This window comes from Pristiophorus japonicus, chromosome 6 (genome assembly GCF_044704955.1).
Source record: "Pristiophorus japonicus isolate sPriJap1 chromosome 6, sPriJap1.hap1, whole genome shotgun sequence".
Taxonomy (NCBI): domain Eukaryota; kingdom Metazoa; phylum Chordata; class Chondrichthyes; family Pristiophoridae; genus Pristiophorus; species Pristiophorus japonicus.
Window position 1 is genome coordinate 232628743 of NC_091982.1, and position 17997 is coordinate 232646739.

Sequence of the window (17997 nt, forward strand, 5' to 3'; positions counted from 1 at the left end):
CTTTGCAATCTTTCTCCATTTAAATAATAACTTGCTCTTTGATTTTTTTCTGCCAAAGTGCATGACCTCGCACTTTCCAACATTATACTCCATCTGCCAAATTTTTGCCCACTCACTTAGCCTCTCTATGTCCTTTTGCAGATTTTTTGTGTCCTCCTCACACATTGCTTTTCCTCCCATCTTTGTATCATCGGCAAACTTGGCTACGTTACACTCGGTCCCTTCTTCCAAGTCGTTAATATTGATTGTAAATTGCACTGATCCCTGCGGCACCCCACTAGTTACTGATTGCCAACCAGAGAATGAACCATTTATCCCAACTCTCTGTTTTCTGTTAGTTAGCCAATCTTCTATCCATGCTAATATATTACCCCTAACTCCATGAACTTTTATCTTGTGCAGTAACCTTTTATATGGCACCTTGTCAAATGCCTTCTGGAAGTCCAAATGCACCACATCCATTGGTTCCCCTTTATCCACCCTGTTCGTTACATCCTTAAAGAATTCCAGCAAATGAGTCAAACATGACTTCCCCTTCATAAATCCACGCTGACTTTGCCTGACCGAATTTTACTTTTCCAAATGTCCTGCTACTGCTTCTTTAATAATGGACTCCAACATTCTCCCAACCACAGATGTTAGGCTAACTGGTCTATAGTTTCCTGCTTTTTGTCTGCCTCCTTGAAGGGCGCTATATAAATGCCAGTCTTTCTTTCTTTCTTTCTTTCTTTCTTTCATTGACTGTAAAGTGCTTTGGGATGTCCTGAGGTTGTGAAAGGTACTATATAAATGAAAGGAAAGACTTGTGTTTTTTTCTATGTGTCATTCCACTGTCCACCACTTTAGCAGAAGTGTTAACCCATTTAAAATCAACTGGTTAGCTGCGGCGTTAAAATCTCAGTTGGAGGAATGTTCGCTAATGACTACCAACAGCAATCTTTAAATTTTGATGCCCACAGCACAACAGTGTACTTGTTCCATAAAATAGATATTTTCTGTCAACGCAGGAAAAAAAATCAGTCCCACAGTTTGTAATTGGGCAAGAAAGCCCCGATTTTTAAATATTTTTTTTAATCACTTTTTCTTTGAAAACAGATAAATTCGTGCGGCCATTTCGGGACAATTTTCCCGTGGATCCACATCATCAATGCATCCGGTTCCCATCCACAAGGCCCCTTGCAAGATCTGCAGAAATTACAGGTTGGTGTTGGCCTTTTTTTGAGAAGTGTAGCCTAAGGGTCAAAGGCCAAAGTGCAGGGCACCAACCAAGGTAGAAAAGTCTGAGAGAGAAGATGGGCAAATCGAGATTAAAATGGTTTAATTGATCACGAGCTATGGTTTTAAAGCCAGAATATCACAGGAGGTTAGGTAGACCCGAGGGAGGTGAAGGACTCCCAGTTTTGAGCTCCTGGGGGCGGGGGTGGGGGGGAGATCTGAATTGGAGTAGGAGACCATATAATGGTCTTGTGGAGTCATACTATATAATAATAACATAAGATGCAGCAGTAGGTCATTATGCCCCTCGAGTCTGCTCCACCTTTTAATAAGATCATGGCTGATCTTAATAAGATCATTGTAATATTAGGATACAAAAATATTGAAGAATTCTCCCAACTCGAGTACTTCCTTCCCCTCAATTATCCTCTACCGTCCTCCTCTCCTGCCACCATCCAAGGCTTGAATCGCCAAGGATTGATAACAGCGTCCCTCTTCCCTCAGCAGTCTCCGAAGGGCCCACCAAGGCTCCCATTTTGCCTCCTCGAAAACCCTGACTGCACCATTTTCTCCCTTCGGTGACCTTCCTGCCTATTTTCCCCCCTTGGGGGATAATCTTGCCAACCTCCCTCCCGGTCTGCCCACCCCCCCACCACTGACGCCATGGACTCTCCCGGTGGACTGACAATCACCAACCCCTCTCTGCATTTCTCTCCAGGATGTCCGTTTACTTTCAAATAAGGCCTTTTTCATCCTCAACCTTATTGTGGGTGAATGCATCGGCATTCTGGCATTGACTGAAGCTTGACTCACTGGTGGCGAGACCTTGGCCTTTACTGAAATCTCTTGCCCGGCTAGACGTTCCACCATCTGCCCCACCCAAACCACAATGGTGGCTGTGTGGCCCTCAACACCAAATCATACCATGGTCTCTCCCCCTACTCCTCTGGTACCTTCTCCTTCAAGCAGCTCACCTCATTCTACCCTGCCTACCTTTCCTTTAAAATCCTTATTACCCCCCCCAGCTTCCACCGTGCCATCTCACGTGGTCACACTACTTCATAATCTTGACCATAAATAAGGCCGTTTCTGACCGCAGCCTTCTGTGTGTAGTCCTTGAACAAAAACACTTCCCCGAAATCATTTACAGCCACACTTCAAAGCTGTCAAAGCCTTTCGCTCTTCATTTGTCACAATACTTCCTGCAACTGTCGATCAGCTCAACAATTCCCTCATCTCCACCCTGATGGCTTTGTACCGAGTAAAACCTTGAGTCTCTCCCATCCTGATTGTTCCCCCGGTACGGTAATGAGAGGTGATCTCATTGAAATGTATAAGATACTGACTGAGGGGCTCGACAAGGTGGATGCAGAGAGGATGCTTCCCCTCGTGGGGGAATCTAGAACGAGGGGACATAGTCTCAGAATAAGGGGCCGCCCATTTAAAACTGAGATGAGGAAGAATTTCTTCTCTGAAAGTTGTAAATCTGTGGAATTCTCTGCCCCAGAGAGCTGTGGAGGCTGGGTCATTGAATATATTTAAGACGGAGATAGACAGATTTTTGAGTGATAAGGGAATAAAGGGTTATGGGGAGCGGGCAGGAAAGTGGAGCTGAGCCCAAGATCAGATCAGCCATGATCTTATTAAATGGCGGAGCAGGCTCGAGAGGCCAAATGGCCCACTCCTGCTCCTATTTCTTATGTTCTTACGGTACACATCTTCACGCTCTCGCCTCCAAGAGGCGCAGATTTGAGCGTCTCTGGCAGTGCAAGTGGTTTAGCATCCAACACCAGGTCTGGCTGGACCGCAATCAAGCACTGTGTTGGGCCTTGCTCTCATCTGCCAAACCGCCCACTACTCCAGGGTCATCAGTCCCCTTTAATGCCCACTCCCCAGCCCCCTTCACCTTCAGCAACAAGTGTGAGGAGCTCCTGAAGACCACTACTTCTACAAATACGTCTATTCATACAGACTGGAATCTTACGAGCATTTCTTTCATTTTATCTATAGTCCATTTTGTGTGGTTCTTCAATCAACGTAAAATCTGTTCTTCCTCTTCTGCATCAACTCCCTGAAGATGCCAGCCCTGGTCTAAGTATCCATGTGCTATGTGGCACCAGACTGGGTGAATGTGAGCGTGTAACAGAGCAGTTGCTTGACCGGTGTCCTGAGGCTGTCCTATCCTTTGCCAAATGTGAGATGCAGCAGGAAAAGCAGGTTTGCCTCAGAGATCCTTTAGCGCATATATTTTATTTTTCATGTCACAGGGATGATAAATGTATTGAAAACGGACAATGCCTTGCAACGGGCCAACTTGGGTTCAATTGGCAGAAATTGCGCCTCTGAGTCAGAAGGTTGTACCCACACTGGTACTTGAGCATTGTTATCTAGGATATCTCGCATTGAGTCGTCCGTCAGATGGACCAAGGTCCTGTTGAGCTGGACATTAAAGAAGGCACTAATTGAAGAGAAGGAGGGAGTTCTCCAGGGGGGCTTCGAGAACATTTATCCATTCCACAATATCGCCCAAATTAGATGAACTAGTCACTCATTTCATGGCTGTCTGTAGAACGTTGGAAGTACAGAATGAGTGCCGCACGACCTACAGCTGTAGTTCAGACTGTTTTGGTTGAAGGACTCCTTTTCAAATCAATTAATAATCACGGAACCTCCTATCTAAATTATAATACTATATAGTGCTCATGATATAAAAGTGCTGCATGTAAAGAGTGCTTTAATCATGCTTTTAAGAAAACAGGTATTTGCTGCCCGATATCCGTGAGATGGTTGTGCTTGCTTCTCTCAACAATTCTGGGCACTGTGCAGCAACAGATGGCCGCTATTAGCCACTTAGTGCTGGACAATCATTAAAGCCGTCAGCAGGCTGGCCGCGGTGCACCCATGCACATTCTGCTGGAAGGAGGACTCTCTGCCATCATCATAGAGAGGAAGACTTGCTTCCACTCTTAAAATGAGTCCTTAAGTGGCTGAACAGTCCAATACGAGAGCCACAGTCCCTGTCACAGGTGGGACAGATAGTCATTGAGGGAAGGGGTGGGTGGGACTGGTTTGCCGCATGCTCCTTCCGCTGCCTGCGCTTGATTTCTGCATGCTCTCGGCGATGAGACTCGATGTGCTCAGCGCCCTCCCGGATGCACTTGCTCCACTTAGGGTGGTCTTTGGCCAGGGACTCCCAGGTGTCGATGGGGCTGTTGCACTTTATCAGGGAGGCTTTGAGGGTGTCCTTGTAACGTTTCCTTTGCCCATCTTTGGCTCGTTTGCCGTGAAGGAGTTCCGAGTAGAGTGCTTGCTTTGGGAGTCTTGTGTCTGGCATGCGGACAATGTGGCCTGCCCAGCAGAGCTGATCAAGTGTCATACTGTCCCACTGGCTTGTTCTGAAGCAGCTGCACTGTGGGACTGTGCGTGTTTGTGTGAACACGTTCAGGCGCGTGTTTGAAGAGCCCCGCGGAAGCCCTGATCACATGTTGGGAGGATGGCGCACGGTCACGGGCAGCGCCAGGAGAGGAATCGGCTCGACCGGCAGGGAGCGAGCGCGCATTGCAAAGTGAGAGAGAGCTGCGGACCTCTGTCAGGAGGCGGGCCCAGCCATTGAGCATAATCACAAGAACTGATTCCGAGTCAGTTTTATAAAGAGGACCAGGCTCGAAATAACTTCTGGCCGCGGACACCCTGTCCACGGACCCCAGTTTGAGAAAAAATGGCGTAGAACAAGTCGCTGGGCGGTATGCCTCTTTCTGAGAGGAAAATTATTTTATTTATTCTAACACTATTTTAACAATTGAACTTAAGGTGAAGAAAGTGGTAGATTTCTCTCGAAGATGGGAGCCCATTTGATCCTCTTCACATCCCCAATCCTTGTGGAATTGTCGGACTTCATTTTTATTTCCCCCCCTCCTATGGTGAGAGAGTATGCTGGAGACTTCCTCCCAAGGCCTCTACCAAAGCCTGTCTCTGTATAAAGCCAGGTGCAAAGCATTGCACAGGGGTGGGACGGAGTGGCTGGCCCAGTGTATGTTCTTTCCCTTTTCTCCCCTCACGGTGCAGCAATGCCGGGCTCCTTTCTGAGAGATAGCTCTCCTACAGACTGGACCCAGCCCTGCTCCCAGGTGTCCATGGCCCTCCTACAGACTGGACCCAGCCCCGCTCCCAGGTGTCCATGGCCCTCCTACAGACTGGACCCAGCCCTGCTCCCAGGTGTCCATGGCCCTCCTACAGACTGGATTCAGCCCCGCTCCCAGGTATCCATGGCTCTCCTACAGACTGGACCCAGCCCCGCTCCCAGGTGTCCATGGCCCTCCTACAGACTGGACCCAGCCCCGCTCCCAGGTATCCATGGCCCTTCTACAGACTGGACCCAGCCCCGCTCCCAGGTATCCATGGCTCTCCTACAGACTGGACCCAACCCCGCTCCCAGGTATCCATGGCCCTCCTACAGACTGGACCCAGCCCCGCTCCCAGGTATCCATGGCCCTTCTACAGACTGGACCCAGCCCTGCTCCCAGGTATCCATGGCCCTTCTACAGACTGGACCCAGCCCTGCTCCCAGGTATCCATGGCCCTCCTACAGACTGGACCCAGCCTTGCTCCCAGGTATCCATGGCCCTCCTATAGACTGGACCCAGTCCTGCTCCCAGGTGTCCATGGCCCTCCTACAGACTGGACCCAGCCCCGCTCCCAGGTGTCCATTGCCCTCCTACAGACTGGACCCAGCCCCGCTCCCAGGTGTCCATGGCCCTCCTACAGACTGGACCCAGCCCCGCTCCCAGGTATCCATGGCCCTTCTATAGACAGGACCCAGCCCTGCTCACTGGTATCCATGGCCCTCCTACAGACTGGATTCAGACCTTCTCCCAGGTGTCCATGGCCCTCCTACAGACTGGACCCAGCCCCGCTCCCAGGTGTCCATGGCCCTCCTACAGACTGGACCCAGCCCCGCTCCCAGGTGTCCATGGCCCTCCTACAGACTGGATTCAGCCCCGCTCCCAGGTATCCATGGCTCTCCTACAGACTGGACCCAGCCCCGCTCCCAGGTGTCCATGGCCCTCCTACAGACTGGACCCAGCCCCGCTCCCAGGTATCCATGGCTCTCCTACAGACTGGACCCAGCCCCGCTCCCAGGTATCCATGGCCCTTCTACAGACTGGACCCAGCCCCGCTCCCAGGTATCCATGCTCTCCTACAGACTGGACCCAACCCCGCTCCCAGGTATCCATGGCCCTCCTACAGACTGGACCCAGCCCCGCTCCCAGGTATCCATGGCCCTCCTATAGACTGGACCCAGCCCTGCTACCAGGTGTCCATGGCCCTCCTACAGACTGGACCCAGCCCCGCTCCCAGGTGTCCATTGCCCTCCTACAGACTGGACCCAGCCCCGCTCCCAGGTGTCCATGGCCCTCCTACAGACTGGACCCAGCCCCGCTCCCAGGTATCCATGGCCCTTCTATAGACAGGACCCAGCCCTGCTCCCAGGTATCCATGGCCCTCCTACAGACTGGATTCAGACCTTCTCCCAGGTGTCCATGGCCCTCCTACAGACTGGACCCAGCCCCGCTCCCAGGTGTCCATTGCCCTCCTACAGACTGGATTCAGCCCCGCTCCCAGGTGTCCATTGCCCTCCTACAGACTGGACCCAGCCCCACTCCCAGGTGTCCACGGCCCTCCTACAGACTGGACCCAGCCCCGCTCCCAGGTGTCCATGGCCCTCCTACAGACTGGACCCAGCCCCGCTCCCAGGTATCCATGGCCCTCCTACAGACTGGACCCAGCCCCGCTCCCAGGTATCCACGGCCCTCCTACAGACTGGACCCAGCCCCGCTCCCAGGTATCCATGGCCCTTCTATAGACAGGACCCAGCCCTGCTCCCAGGTATCCATGGCCCTCCTACAGACTGGATTCAGACCTTCTCCCAGGTGTCCACGGCCCTCCTACAGACTGGACCCAGCCCTGCTCCCAGGTATCCATGGCCCTCCTACAGACTGGATTCAGACCTTCTCCCAGGTGTCCATTGCCCTCCTACAGACTGGACCCAGCCCCGCTCCCAGGTATCCATGGCCCTTCTATAGACAGGACCCAGCCCTGCTCCCAGGTATCCATGGCCCTCCTACAGACTGGATTCAGACCTTCTCCCAGGTGTCCACGGCCCTCCTACAGACTGGACCCAGCCCTGCTCCCAGGTATCCATGGCCCTCCTACAGACTGGATTCAGACCTTCTCCCAGGTGTCCATTGCCCTCCTACAGACTGGACCCAGCCCCGCTCCCAGGTGTCCATGGCCCTCCTACAGACTGGACCCAGCCCTGCTCCCAGGTGTCCATTGCCCTCCTACAGACTGGACCCAGCCCCGCTCCCAGGTGTCCATGGCCCTCCTACAGACTGGACCCAGCCCTGCTCCCAGGTGTCCACGGCCCTCCTACAGACTGGACCCAGCCCTGCTCCCAGGTATCCATGGCCCTCCTACAGACTGGATTCAGACCTTCTCCCAGGTGTCCATTGCCCTCCTACAGACTGGACCCAGCCCCGCTCCCAGGTGTCCATGGCCCTCCTACAGACTGGACCCAGCCCTGCTCCCAGGTGTCCATTGCCCTCCTACAGACTGGACCCAGCCCCGCTCCCAGGTGTCCATGGCCCTCCTACAGACTGGACCCAGCCCTGCTCCCAGGTGTCCACGGCCCTCCTACAGACTGGACCCAGCCCTGTTCCCAGGTATCCATGGCCCTCCTACAGACTGGACCCAGCCCTGCTCCCAGGTATCCATGGCCCTCCTACAGACTGGATTCAGACCTTCTCCCAGGTGTCCATTGCCCTCCTACAGACTGGACCCAGCCCCGCTCCCAGGTGTCCATGGCCCTCCTACAGACTGGACCCAGCCCTGCTCCCAGGTGTCCATTGCCCTCCTACAGACTGGACCCAGCCCCGCTCCCAGGTATCCATGGCCCTCCTACAGACTGGACCCAGCCCTGCTCCCAGGTGTCCACGGCCCTCCTACAGACTGGACCCAGCCCTGCTCCCAGGTGTCCATGGCCCTCCTACAGACTGGACCCAGCCCTGCTCCCAGGTGTCCATGGCCCTCCTACAGACTGGACCCAGCCCTGCTCCCAGGTGTCCATGGCCCTCCTACAGACTGGACCCAGCCCCGCTCTTAGGTGTCCATTGCCCTCCTACAGACTGGACCCAGCCCCGCTCCCAGGTATCCATGGCTCTCCTACAGACTGGACCCAGCCCCGCTCCCAGGTATCCACGGCCCTCCTACAGACTGGACCCAGCCCCGCTCCCAGGTATCCATGGCCCTTCTATAGACAGGACCCAGCCCTGCTCCCAGGTATCCATGGCCCTCCTACAGACTGGATTCAGACCTTCTCCCAGGTGTCCACGGCCCTCCTACAGACTGGACCCAGCCCTGCTCCCAGGTATCCATGGCCCTCCTACAGACTGGATTCAGACCTTCTCCCAGGTGTCCATTGCCCTCCTACAGACTGGACCCAGCCCCGCTCCCAGGTGTCCATGGCCCTCCTACAGACTGGACCCAGCCCTGCTCCCAGGTGTCCATGGCCCTCCTACAGACTGGACCCAGCCCCGCTCCCAGGTGTCCATTGCCCTCCTACAGACTGGACCCAGCCCCGCTCCCAGGTATCCATGGCCCTCCTACAGACTGGACCCAGCCCCGCTCCCAGGTATCCATGGCTCTCCTACAGACTGGACCCAGCCTTGCTCCCAGGTGTCCATGGCCCTCCTACAGACTGGACCCAGCCTTGCTCCCAGGTATCCATGGCCCTCCTACAGACCCAGCCCCGCTCCCAGGTGTCCATGGCCCTTCTATAGACAGGACCCAGCCCCGCTCCCAGGTGTCCATGGCCCTCCTACAGACCCAGCCCCGCTCCGAGGTGTCCATGGCCCTTCTATAGACAGGATACGTCCCTTTCCAATGTGTCGACAGCCCTTCTTTACACTGGATTTGGCTCCATTCCACAGTGTCGGTATTCCTCCTACACCTTGGTTTCAATCTTGACTATAGCAAGGCTTCCACAATGCCGGGTATGCCATCACTTCGCTGATATAACACCGCTTTTCTCCTTTCAGCCTCTTTGGTGGAAAAAACTTTTACCTGAACTTTGTCGGAGGACAAGAGGTGCTGGAGGAGAAAACAGAATTCTGGTATCTTCACTGAGAGGTATCCTGTTTGTGTTACTCACCCTTTTGCAATAGTTTAGGTACCAGTCATGTTACAGCCAGTAACTACACTTCAAAAATGCGTCATTGGCTGCAAGGCACTTTGGGATGTCCTGAGGTCGTGAAAGGCGCTATATAAATGCAAGTTCTTGCTTTCTTTGATGCACAAAATTGAGCCAAAGAGGGACAGTATTATTCTGCAGTTCTGCTCATTTTATTTTCTTAAATACAATAAATGTAATTTATTTTTTTTTCTTCTATTTTTCTGCCCATACCTCTCCTCTTGAGAAGGTGACACCATGTGTTTGGGTATGGCTCCATGGGTGAGTGTGGCTCTCTAGGGCCTCACCCAAGTGCACACTTTTCATTTTGAGTTTGGACAATGAATGTCAGTGAGATAGAAACATAGAAAATAGGTGCAGGAGTAGGCTATTCGGCCCTTCGAGCCTGCACTATCAAGTTTGACCATCAGACCCATCCCAGTCAAACTTCACCCATTCTCTACAACAACAACGACAACTTGCGTTTATATAGCGCCTTTCTATGGAGTAAAATGTCCCAAGGCGCTTCACAGAAGTGATATCAGACAAAATCTGACACTGAACCTCATACGGAGATATTAGGACAGGTCACCAAAAGCTTGGTCAAAGAGGTAAGTTTTAAGGAGCATCTTAAAGGAGGTGAGGGAGAGGCAGGAGAGATTTAGGGAGGTTTTAGAGAGATTTAGAGATTCCAGAGCTAGAAGCCGAGGCAGCTGAAGGCCGGCCACCAATGGTGGAATAATGAAAATTGGGGATGAGCAAGAGACCAGAATTGGAGGAGCTGGAGAATGTTACAGAGATAGGAAGGGGTGAGGCCATAGAAGGACTTGAAAACAAGGATAAGAATTTTAAATACAATAGTTTCTTTTTTTAATTAAAAAAAAATATTGCTAGCCAGCAAAAAGTGCAGTAACCTGCAGGGTTACGGACCTAGAGCTGGTAATTGGGATTAGACTGGATGACGGTGCAGATATAATGCTATGTACTGCAGGGAATAGAATATGGCCAAGGTGATCTCCTGGACTAGCTTTGATCGCCTGGATGGGTTGGAGAGGAATTTTCCCAGATTCTTTCTCCCTAAATTGGCTTGGGTTTTTATCTGGTTTTCGTCTCTCCCAGGAGATCACGTGGCTCCGGTTGGGGTGGAGTGTAGAATGTTTCAGTGGAAGGGGTGTCGCAGTTGTGGTGAGGAGGATTGGTTGAGCCGGGTGCTCTTTCCCTTTCCGTCATTGTTCATAGGTTTATATGTAACCTTTAGGGCTGCTGACCGAGGGCCGTGTGGCTCTTTGTCGGTCGGTGCGGACACAATGGGCCGGAATGGCCTCCTTCTGCCCTGTAAATTTCTACGTTTCTAAATGGAAAACCAGTTGTGGCAATCAGTTGACCAACAATCCATCCCAACATCCACCCTGCTCTGAATGGCTAAGTTTAGCCACACATATGGTCACTGGGGACGGGAGGAATATCCTGTTGCTATGCAACTAAAACACAAGCAGAAAAATGCAAGCATGCAATCCATAGAGTTCCTTTGTCTGATTTGTAGATTCTGATGCCAAAACCTCTGTATTTCTCCCCCAGAAACATTGGCCGTGGTGGCCACCACACTGCAACCTCTGGATTTTCTAAGTATGTTGCCAGATGATGGTGTCGCTCCATTTTTCCTACCCCATCTCCTGCAATGCAGCAGGAAGAATTCAATAACCTGACCGGCAGTCAACATTGGGCGGGAAGGAGCTGCTTTGCACCACACGACGAGGTGTTCACACCTCCCAGGAACCCAGAACGGAACAACATTATTTTGCCTCAATTCTGCTGCAGGGCGCAACAATGTGAGGTGCATCTGCCTGGATTCTGGTGCAGAACAGGACTGTGACGATCACCGTAACTCTAACCCACACTGGCAAAAAAACCCAACTGGAAGCCTGGTCAATTTAGATGTTGCAGTGCAGCTACTTAACAACATGTGTCGGAGTAGAGCTTCATGGCAAAGTTCACTTACTGATGGTTAACACACTCCTGCATGCTATTTGTATGGCGGCATTAATAAACGCTCGAGCAAGAACAGCGTAGCTACATCTAGTAGGACCAGGTTAAGGTTCATATATGAACTTCAAATGGAATTTTCTACCCTTTGACCCATTGATACATGGTGTATCTGAATGCTTGGCACATCTGTTTCCAATTTGGGAGTTATTTTGGAGTAATCTTTTGGGGAGTTTTCTCTAATGTTGTAATTCCTACGGATTCGGACATGATCCCAATTGGTTCCAGTGAACCTTTTATTCGTACACACAGCAGACGGCAGTAATTTATAGTTCTAAATGGTTTTTATCCGTTCAGCCACTTGCCAGAGTAGCATGCATCGTCATCTGCTTTAGCGAGGTAAATGTTGGGCGTCAGCCAGCATTATGTCCACCTGCGCAAGCTCGACATCCCTCGTGGATCTTCTACCTCCGCGCTCAATGTTCGCAATCCCTCTTTTCTCCCCCAAAGTTCTGATCATTTGACTAACAAAGTCCAGTCGTGTCTGTCCACACCAGGTTCACTTAACGAGCAAGATGGCACCTAGCACTTACTAACACTGCTTAATCTTGCCTGGCATCTTCAACCCCAATGTCTCCTTCGGTTCCTTCGTGTATAACAGAGGCTTCGCGTAGGACGCTGGCTTCGCGTAGGACGCTGGCTTCGCGTAGGACGCTGGCTTCGCGTAGGACGCTGGCTTCGCGTAGGACGCTGGCTTCGCGTAGGACACTGGCTTCGCGTAGGACACAGGCTTTGCAACGGTTTTAATCGACGACGAGATGTAGCTGTGGTTTGCTCATGCAAAACTGCTCGGTTAGAAAATAGCTTCGTTTTTCAAAAAGCTAATAGTTTTGCATTAATCCTTTACATTCTTACACTACTAAGCTACTTTCTCCACTTTCCCTTCTTCAAAATCACCCCAGTGCCATGTACTGTGCCCATACCCAGCTGGTAGATGCATGACCCCTCCCTGTCCTCTCCGCCCCAAAGACATGCCTGGGACTGGGAATCTGCTGTAGTACCATTCTGCTGTATAGTCCACTGGATTGCACCAGATTATATTCCATTTCCTCCCCGTCTACACCCCAACCCCTCCCAAAAACAGATCATTTGTATTCCAGTGTCTTCTAAATTAAACTGTACTAATTAACCTCCTCTGAACTCTAACTTTTCACCAGTATGTGTATTTAACCAATTATTTATTTAACCTGTTGATATTTCACTTAATATTAACATACCATCCAGGGAGAATAGTCTGGTCCATACCCAATAACCTCTTAGCCAGACAGCCAAGAACCTCTCTTTAGATTCAGGAAATGCAAATTGTTCCTTATGTTAAGTTCTGATTATGCAAACATTATTCATCCAATCACAGTGGATTAAATAGTTGGGTTATGCTGTTGCTGGGTAGAGTAGTCGTTTTCCTTTTGAAATGACCTTGATGAGAAAAGTGTGAAATAAAATTCAATAACCAAAGCTCTGGGCTTTTAACTTACTCACCGAGAAGAGCACAGCACAGAAGGAGGCCATTCAGCCCTCTTAGTTTCTTAGCAGATTATTTCAGGTTTTAAAAAAACATTTCCTGAAGGTAGTCCACAAACGATCAGAGAAGTGATTATTCAGTTGCTTTACGAGCAGATCGATTGATTAAAAATGCACTTGAATTTTTAGTTTGGCAAAGTTCAATGTGATTGGCATACCAAGCTCATCGAAAAATCAGCTGTTGCATTTTCATTAAATATCTAGTATAGTATAGTATTAGGTGGTCCCTCGAAGCGAGGATGATTTGCTTCCACTCCAAAAAGGGATGAGTTCACAGGTGTTTCAATGAAGGACTAATATTCCAGTTCCAAACTCCTGAAGGGTGGTAGATGCCTGTGCGTGGATTTTTTTAACGTGGGGTGGCCGTTGCACACCAGCCACCACACGGGCTTGACCGAGCTAGGTCTTGTTTCCAGTGGTGAGGGTTAACCAGTACGACTGGAGACCTGCTCTGCTATCAGAGTTGTAATAAATAGAACAACTGGAAAGGGTCAACAACCAGGGAGCATAGATTTAAAGTAATTGGTAGGAGGTTTAGAAGGGATTTGAGGCAATATTTCTTCGTCCAGAGGGTGGTGCGGGTCTGGAACTCACTGCCTGAAAGGGTGGTAGAGACAGAAACCCTCACCACATTTAAAAAGTACTTGGATGTGTACTTAAAATGTCGTAACCTGCAGGGCTACGGACCGAGAGCTGGAAAGTGGGATAAGGCTGGGTAGCTCTTGTTCGGCCGACGCGGACATGATGGGCCGAAATGGCCTCCTTCCCTACTGTAAATTTCTATGATTCTATATATTGTGCTTACAAGAGGGACGAGGCTTCTCTGTCGGCGTGTAGCCAGGCACCTGAAATGGATGTGGAAGGTCTGAGATGAAGTGCAGTTGAACACATTAGGGGTGAAATCATCTGTCTTTGGCGGTAACACAAAATGGGTGATAATGAATCGTTCGCTCACTTTACACCCCGCCCCATTTTCATTTCCTTCGAAGTCAAAGGAAAAAGATAAAATCAGACGGGGTAATAAAATTATTTGTTTGTTATCGCCCACTTTGTGCTACCGTCAAAGACCAACTCACCCCCACCCCACTTTATTAGTTAACCCAGTTTGCTGCTGCACGCCACTACAGCAAAGGGTTTTGCACTCGTGTTAACTAACTTTGCAGTTTGAAATTTCTTTCAGCTGCGGCTCAGTGGGCAGCACACTCGCCTCTGACTCAGAAGGTTGTGAGTTCAAGTCCCACCCCAGGAACTTGAGCACAAAAATCTAGGCTGACACTCCCAGTGCAGTACTGAGGGAGTGCCGCGCTGTCAGAGGTGCCGTCTTTCAGATGAGATGTTAAACCCGGCCCCGTCTGCTCTCTCAGGTGGACGTGAAAGATCCCATGGCACTATTTTGAAGAAGAGCAGTGGAGTTATCCCCGGTGTCCTGCCCAATATTTATCCCTCAATCAACATCACTAAAACAGATTATCTGTTCATTACCACTTTGCTGTTTTTGGGAGCTTGCTGTGCGCAAATTGACTGCTGCATTTGCTACATTAAAACACTGACTACAAAAAAAGTACTTCATTGGCCGTAAGGCGCGTTGGGTCATCTAGTGGTCGGGAATGGTGCTATATAAATGCAAGACTTCCTGCCAGCCTCATATTTTATATTGAAGCACAACTTGCAAGATCAGTTTGCTGCAGGGAACTCCCAAAACGGAACTTTGGTGGGGTCGTGTCACTGCACATTGATCGTGGGCTATCCCGACCTGTGTGAGAACATCTCCGTGGGTCTGGGCTATAAATAGAGCTGGAGCGGCACACCAGGAGAACTTCCAGCGCGAGCCGCTCCAAGTGTGCGATGGCTTCGAGGTGGACGACCGGGTGACCTCATCAGGACCCAGGTCACCGTTTGGAGCGTGGGTTGGAGTATCGGCGGGGCCCTGGTACAATAGAGGAGCGGGAAGGTCGTGGCGGACTTGCGGCGAGTGAAAGAGGCGGAGGAGCGACGAGGGATCGTGGCTGAGATTCGGTGAGTGATCGTGGCGGAGGTTCGGCGGGAAATCGTGGTGGAGGTGCAGCGATTATTTGTGACTGAGGAGCGGCAAATGAGGGCACGGGGCCCAGAAGAGGCGAGGGCCCAGGGGCAGCTCGGGCCAACCCACACTGCGATATGTGCGCGCGCTAGGTCCGTACTGCAGAGCTGGTCCTGGTTAACCCTTGCCACTGGATAAAGGTCTAGCTCTGTCAAGCCCGTGTGGTGGCTGGTGTGCAACGGTCACCACACGTTAAAAAAATCTACGTACAGGCATCTTCCACCCCCTCAATTGGAGTTCAGGACTGGAACATCGGGTCCTTCATTGAAATATCTGTGAACTCGTGGAAGCAAGTCAGCTTCGTTTCGAGGGACCGCCTATGGTGATAACATTGATGTATTAATCCCACTGTTCCATGACCTGACAGCCGGCAGGAAATTTCTCCGAGTCTAACTAGCACATTTTCCCTTCCCTGCCACTTGTTTTTTTTCCCCCTGGGTAATTCTCCCCTTGACAGGTGGATGAAGAGCAGCCATCCTTTCTCAATACCCTTCTGTAACCAGGTGTTCCATAGCACCCAGCTGACGTATTCTCTTCCCAGCGTGGAAGCATCTAACATGCCACTCCCCACCCCCCCCCCCCCACCCCCGTCCCCCAATAAAGAAAACTCACCTCCCCCGGGCCTTGATCGACAAGCTGGTGTGTGCAGTTGTTGCAGAATGAAGCAGTGCACTACTGCTTCTCAACGGAGCCCTGCCTCATTTAAAGAAGAAATGTTGTTTGCCCTTTGTCAAGTTCCCCCTCCCCCTCTCTTGAGATCCCCAAGTTCCTTTGATCTGTAGTTGGTCGCACGAAAGCATGGGCCTTACGCTAAACATCCGTAAGACAAAGGCCCTCCACCAGCCTGTCCTCGTCGCACAGCACTGCCCCCCAGTCATCAAGATCGACGGCGCGGCCCTGGACACCGTGGACCATTTCCCATACCTCGGGAGCCTCTTATCAACAAGAGCAGACATTGATGATGAGATCCAACACCGCCTCCAGTGCGCCAGCACAGCCTTCGGCCGCCTGAGGAAAAGAGTGTTTGAAGACCAGGCCCTCAAATCTTCCACCAAGCTCATGGTCTACAAGGCTGTAGTAATACCCGCCCTCCTGTATGGCTCAGAGACATGGACCATGTACAGTAGACACCTCAAGTCGCTGGAGAAATACCACCAACGATGTCTCCGCAAGATCCTACAACTACTCTTGGAGGATAGATGCACCAACATTAGCGTCCTCGACCAGGCCAACATCCCCAGCATTGAAGCACTGACCACACTTGATCAGCTCTGCTGGGCAGGCCACATTGTTCGCATGCCAGACACGAGACTACCAAAGCAAGTGCTCTACTCGGAACTCCTTCACGGCAAACGAGCCAAAGGTGGGCAGAGGAAACGGTTCAAGTGCAACCTCAAAGCCTCCCTGATAAAGTGCAACATCCCCACTGACACCTAGGAGACCCTGGCCAAAGACCGCCCTAAGTGGAGGAAGTGCATCCGGGAGGGCGCTGAGCACCTCGAGTCTCATCGCCGAGAGCACGCAGAAACCAAGCACAGGCAGCGGAAAGAGCGGCAAACCAGTCCCATCCTCCCTTTCCCTCAACGACTATCTGTCCCACCTGTGACAGGGACTGTGGCTCTCGTATTGGACTGTTCAGCCACCTAAGGACTCATTTTAAAAGTGAAAGCAAGTCTTCCTCGATTCCAAGGGACTGCCTATGATGATGATGGTCGCACTCTCGCTGGCCCAGTATAAACTCTACAATTAGTGCTCCACCAACATTACAGCAGTGACTACACTTCAAAAAGTACTTCATTGACTGTAAAACGCTTTGGGACGTCCGGAGTTTGTGAAAGGCACTATGTAAATGCAGTTCCTTCTTTCCCCCTTGTTAATCTGACTAGCTGATCTTGGATAAATGCAGCACAGCAAGTTGGATCTGATTTGTTGTTGGGTATCCCCATTGGTCAAATACTCAAATAGAGATTTTAAAAGAAATTGTGCTTTTTTTTGTCTGACTATCATGCGAGCGAATGGCCATCTGTAAAAGTGCGGTATGTCTGTATAACTTCATTACAAAATACAAGTTGATTTGTGCAGTTTAAATGACTAAGTGTCAACTATGTCCATTCTCAGTCAGTGCAGTAACTGGCAGCACCAGAATCTGCCCTATGTTGCAAAATTCTGCTCTTTGTACGAACTCACCAGATCAGCTGTGTGCTGTATTTCATAAGAACATAAGAAATAGGAGCAGGAGTAGGCCATTTGGCCCCTCGAGCCTGCTCCATCATTCACTAAGATCATGGCTGGTCTGATCATGGACTCAGCTCCACTTCCCTGACTGCTGTCCGTAACCCTTTACTCCCTTATCGCTCAAAAATCTGTCTATCTCCGCCTTAAATATATTCAATGACCCAGTCTCCACAGCTCTCCGGGGTAGAGAGTTCCACAGATTTACAACCTTCTAAGAGAACAAATTTCTCCTCACCTCAGTTTTAAATGGGCGGCCCTTTATTCTAAAACTATGCCACCAAGTTCTAGATTCCCAATCAGTGGAAACATCCTCTCTGCATCAGCCTTGTCGAGCCCCCTCATTATCTTACATGTCTCAATAAGATCACCTCTCATTCTTCTGAACTCCAATGAGTATAGGCCTAATCTGCTCAACCGTTCTTCATAAGTCAACTCCCTCATCTCAGGACTCAACCTCCTGAACCTTCTCTGAACTGCCTCCAATGCGTGTATATCCTTCCTTAAATACGAAGACCAAAACTGTACGCAGTACTCCAGCTGTGGCCTCACCAATACTCTGTAGCAGTTGTGCAGTTCCAGATGGGATTTCACAAACCATTTTCTCTGTGTTCTCCATTGTATTATCTTCCTTCCCTCCTTCCCATCACGTCATTCCTCGCCTCCCCAATTGAATGCA

General features: G+C 50.7%; 1 protein-coding gene across 9 annotated transcripts in view; it reads left to right on the plus strand.

The window, feature by feature from the left end:
- The window catches only part of hps3 (HPS3 biogenesis of lysosomal organelles complex 2 subunit 1), a 119362-nt gene extending 106748 nt beyond the window's left edge, over positions 1 to 12614 (plus strand). For all 9 annotated transcript variants that reach the window (XM_070883693.1, XM_070883691.1, XM_070883698.1 and 6 more), the window contains 4 exons: positions 1096 to 1200; positions 3226 to 3432; positions 9312 to 9402; positions 11021 to 12614. In XM_070883693.1, coding sequence (XP_070739794.1) covers positions 1096 to 1200; positions 3226 to 3432; positions 9312 to 9402; positions 11021 to 11148 — 531 coding nt within the window. In that variant the 3' untranslated portion in view covers positions 11149 to 12614. The remainder of the gene's footprint in view (positions 1 to 1095; positions 1201 to 3225; positions 3433 to 9311; positions 9403 to 11020) is intronic.
- The last annotated feature ends 5383 nt before the right edge of the window (positions 12615 to 17997 follow it).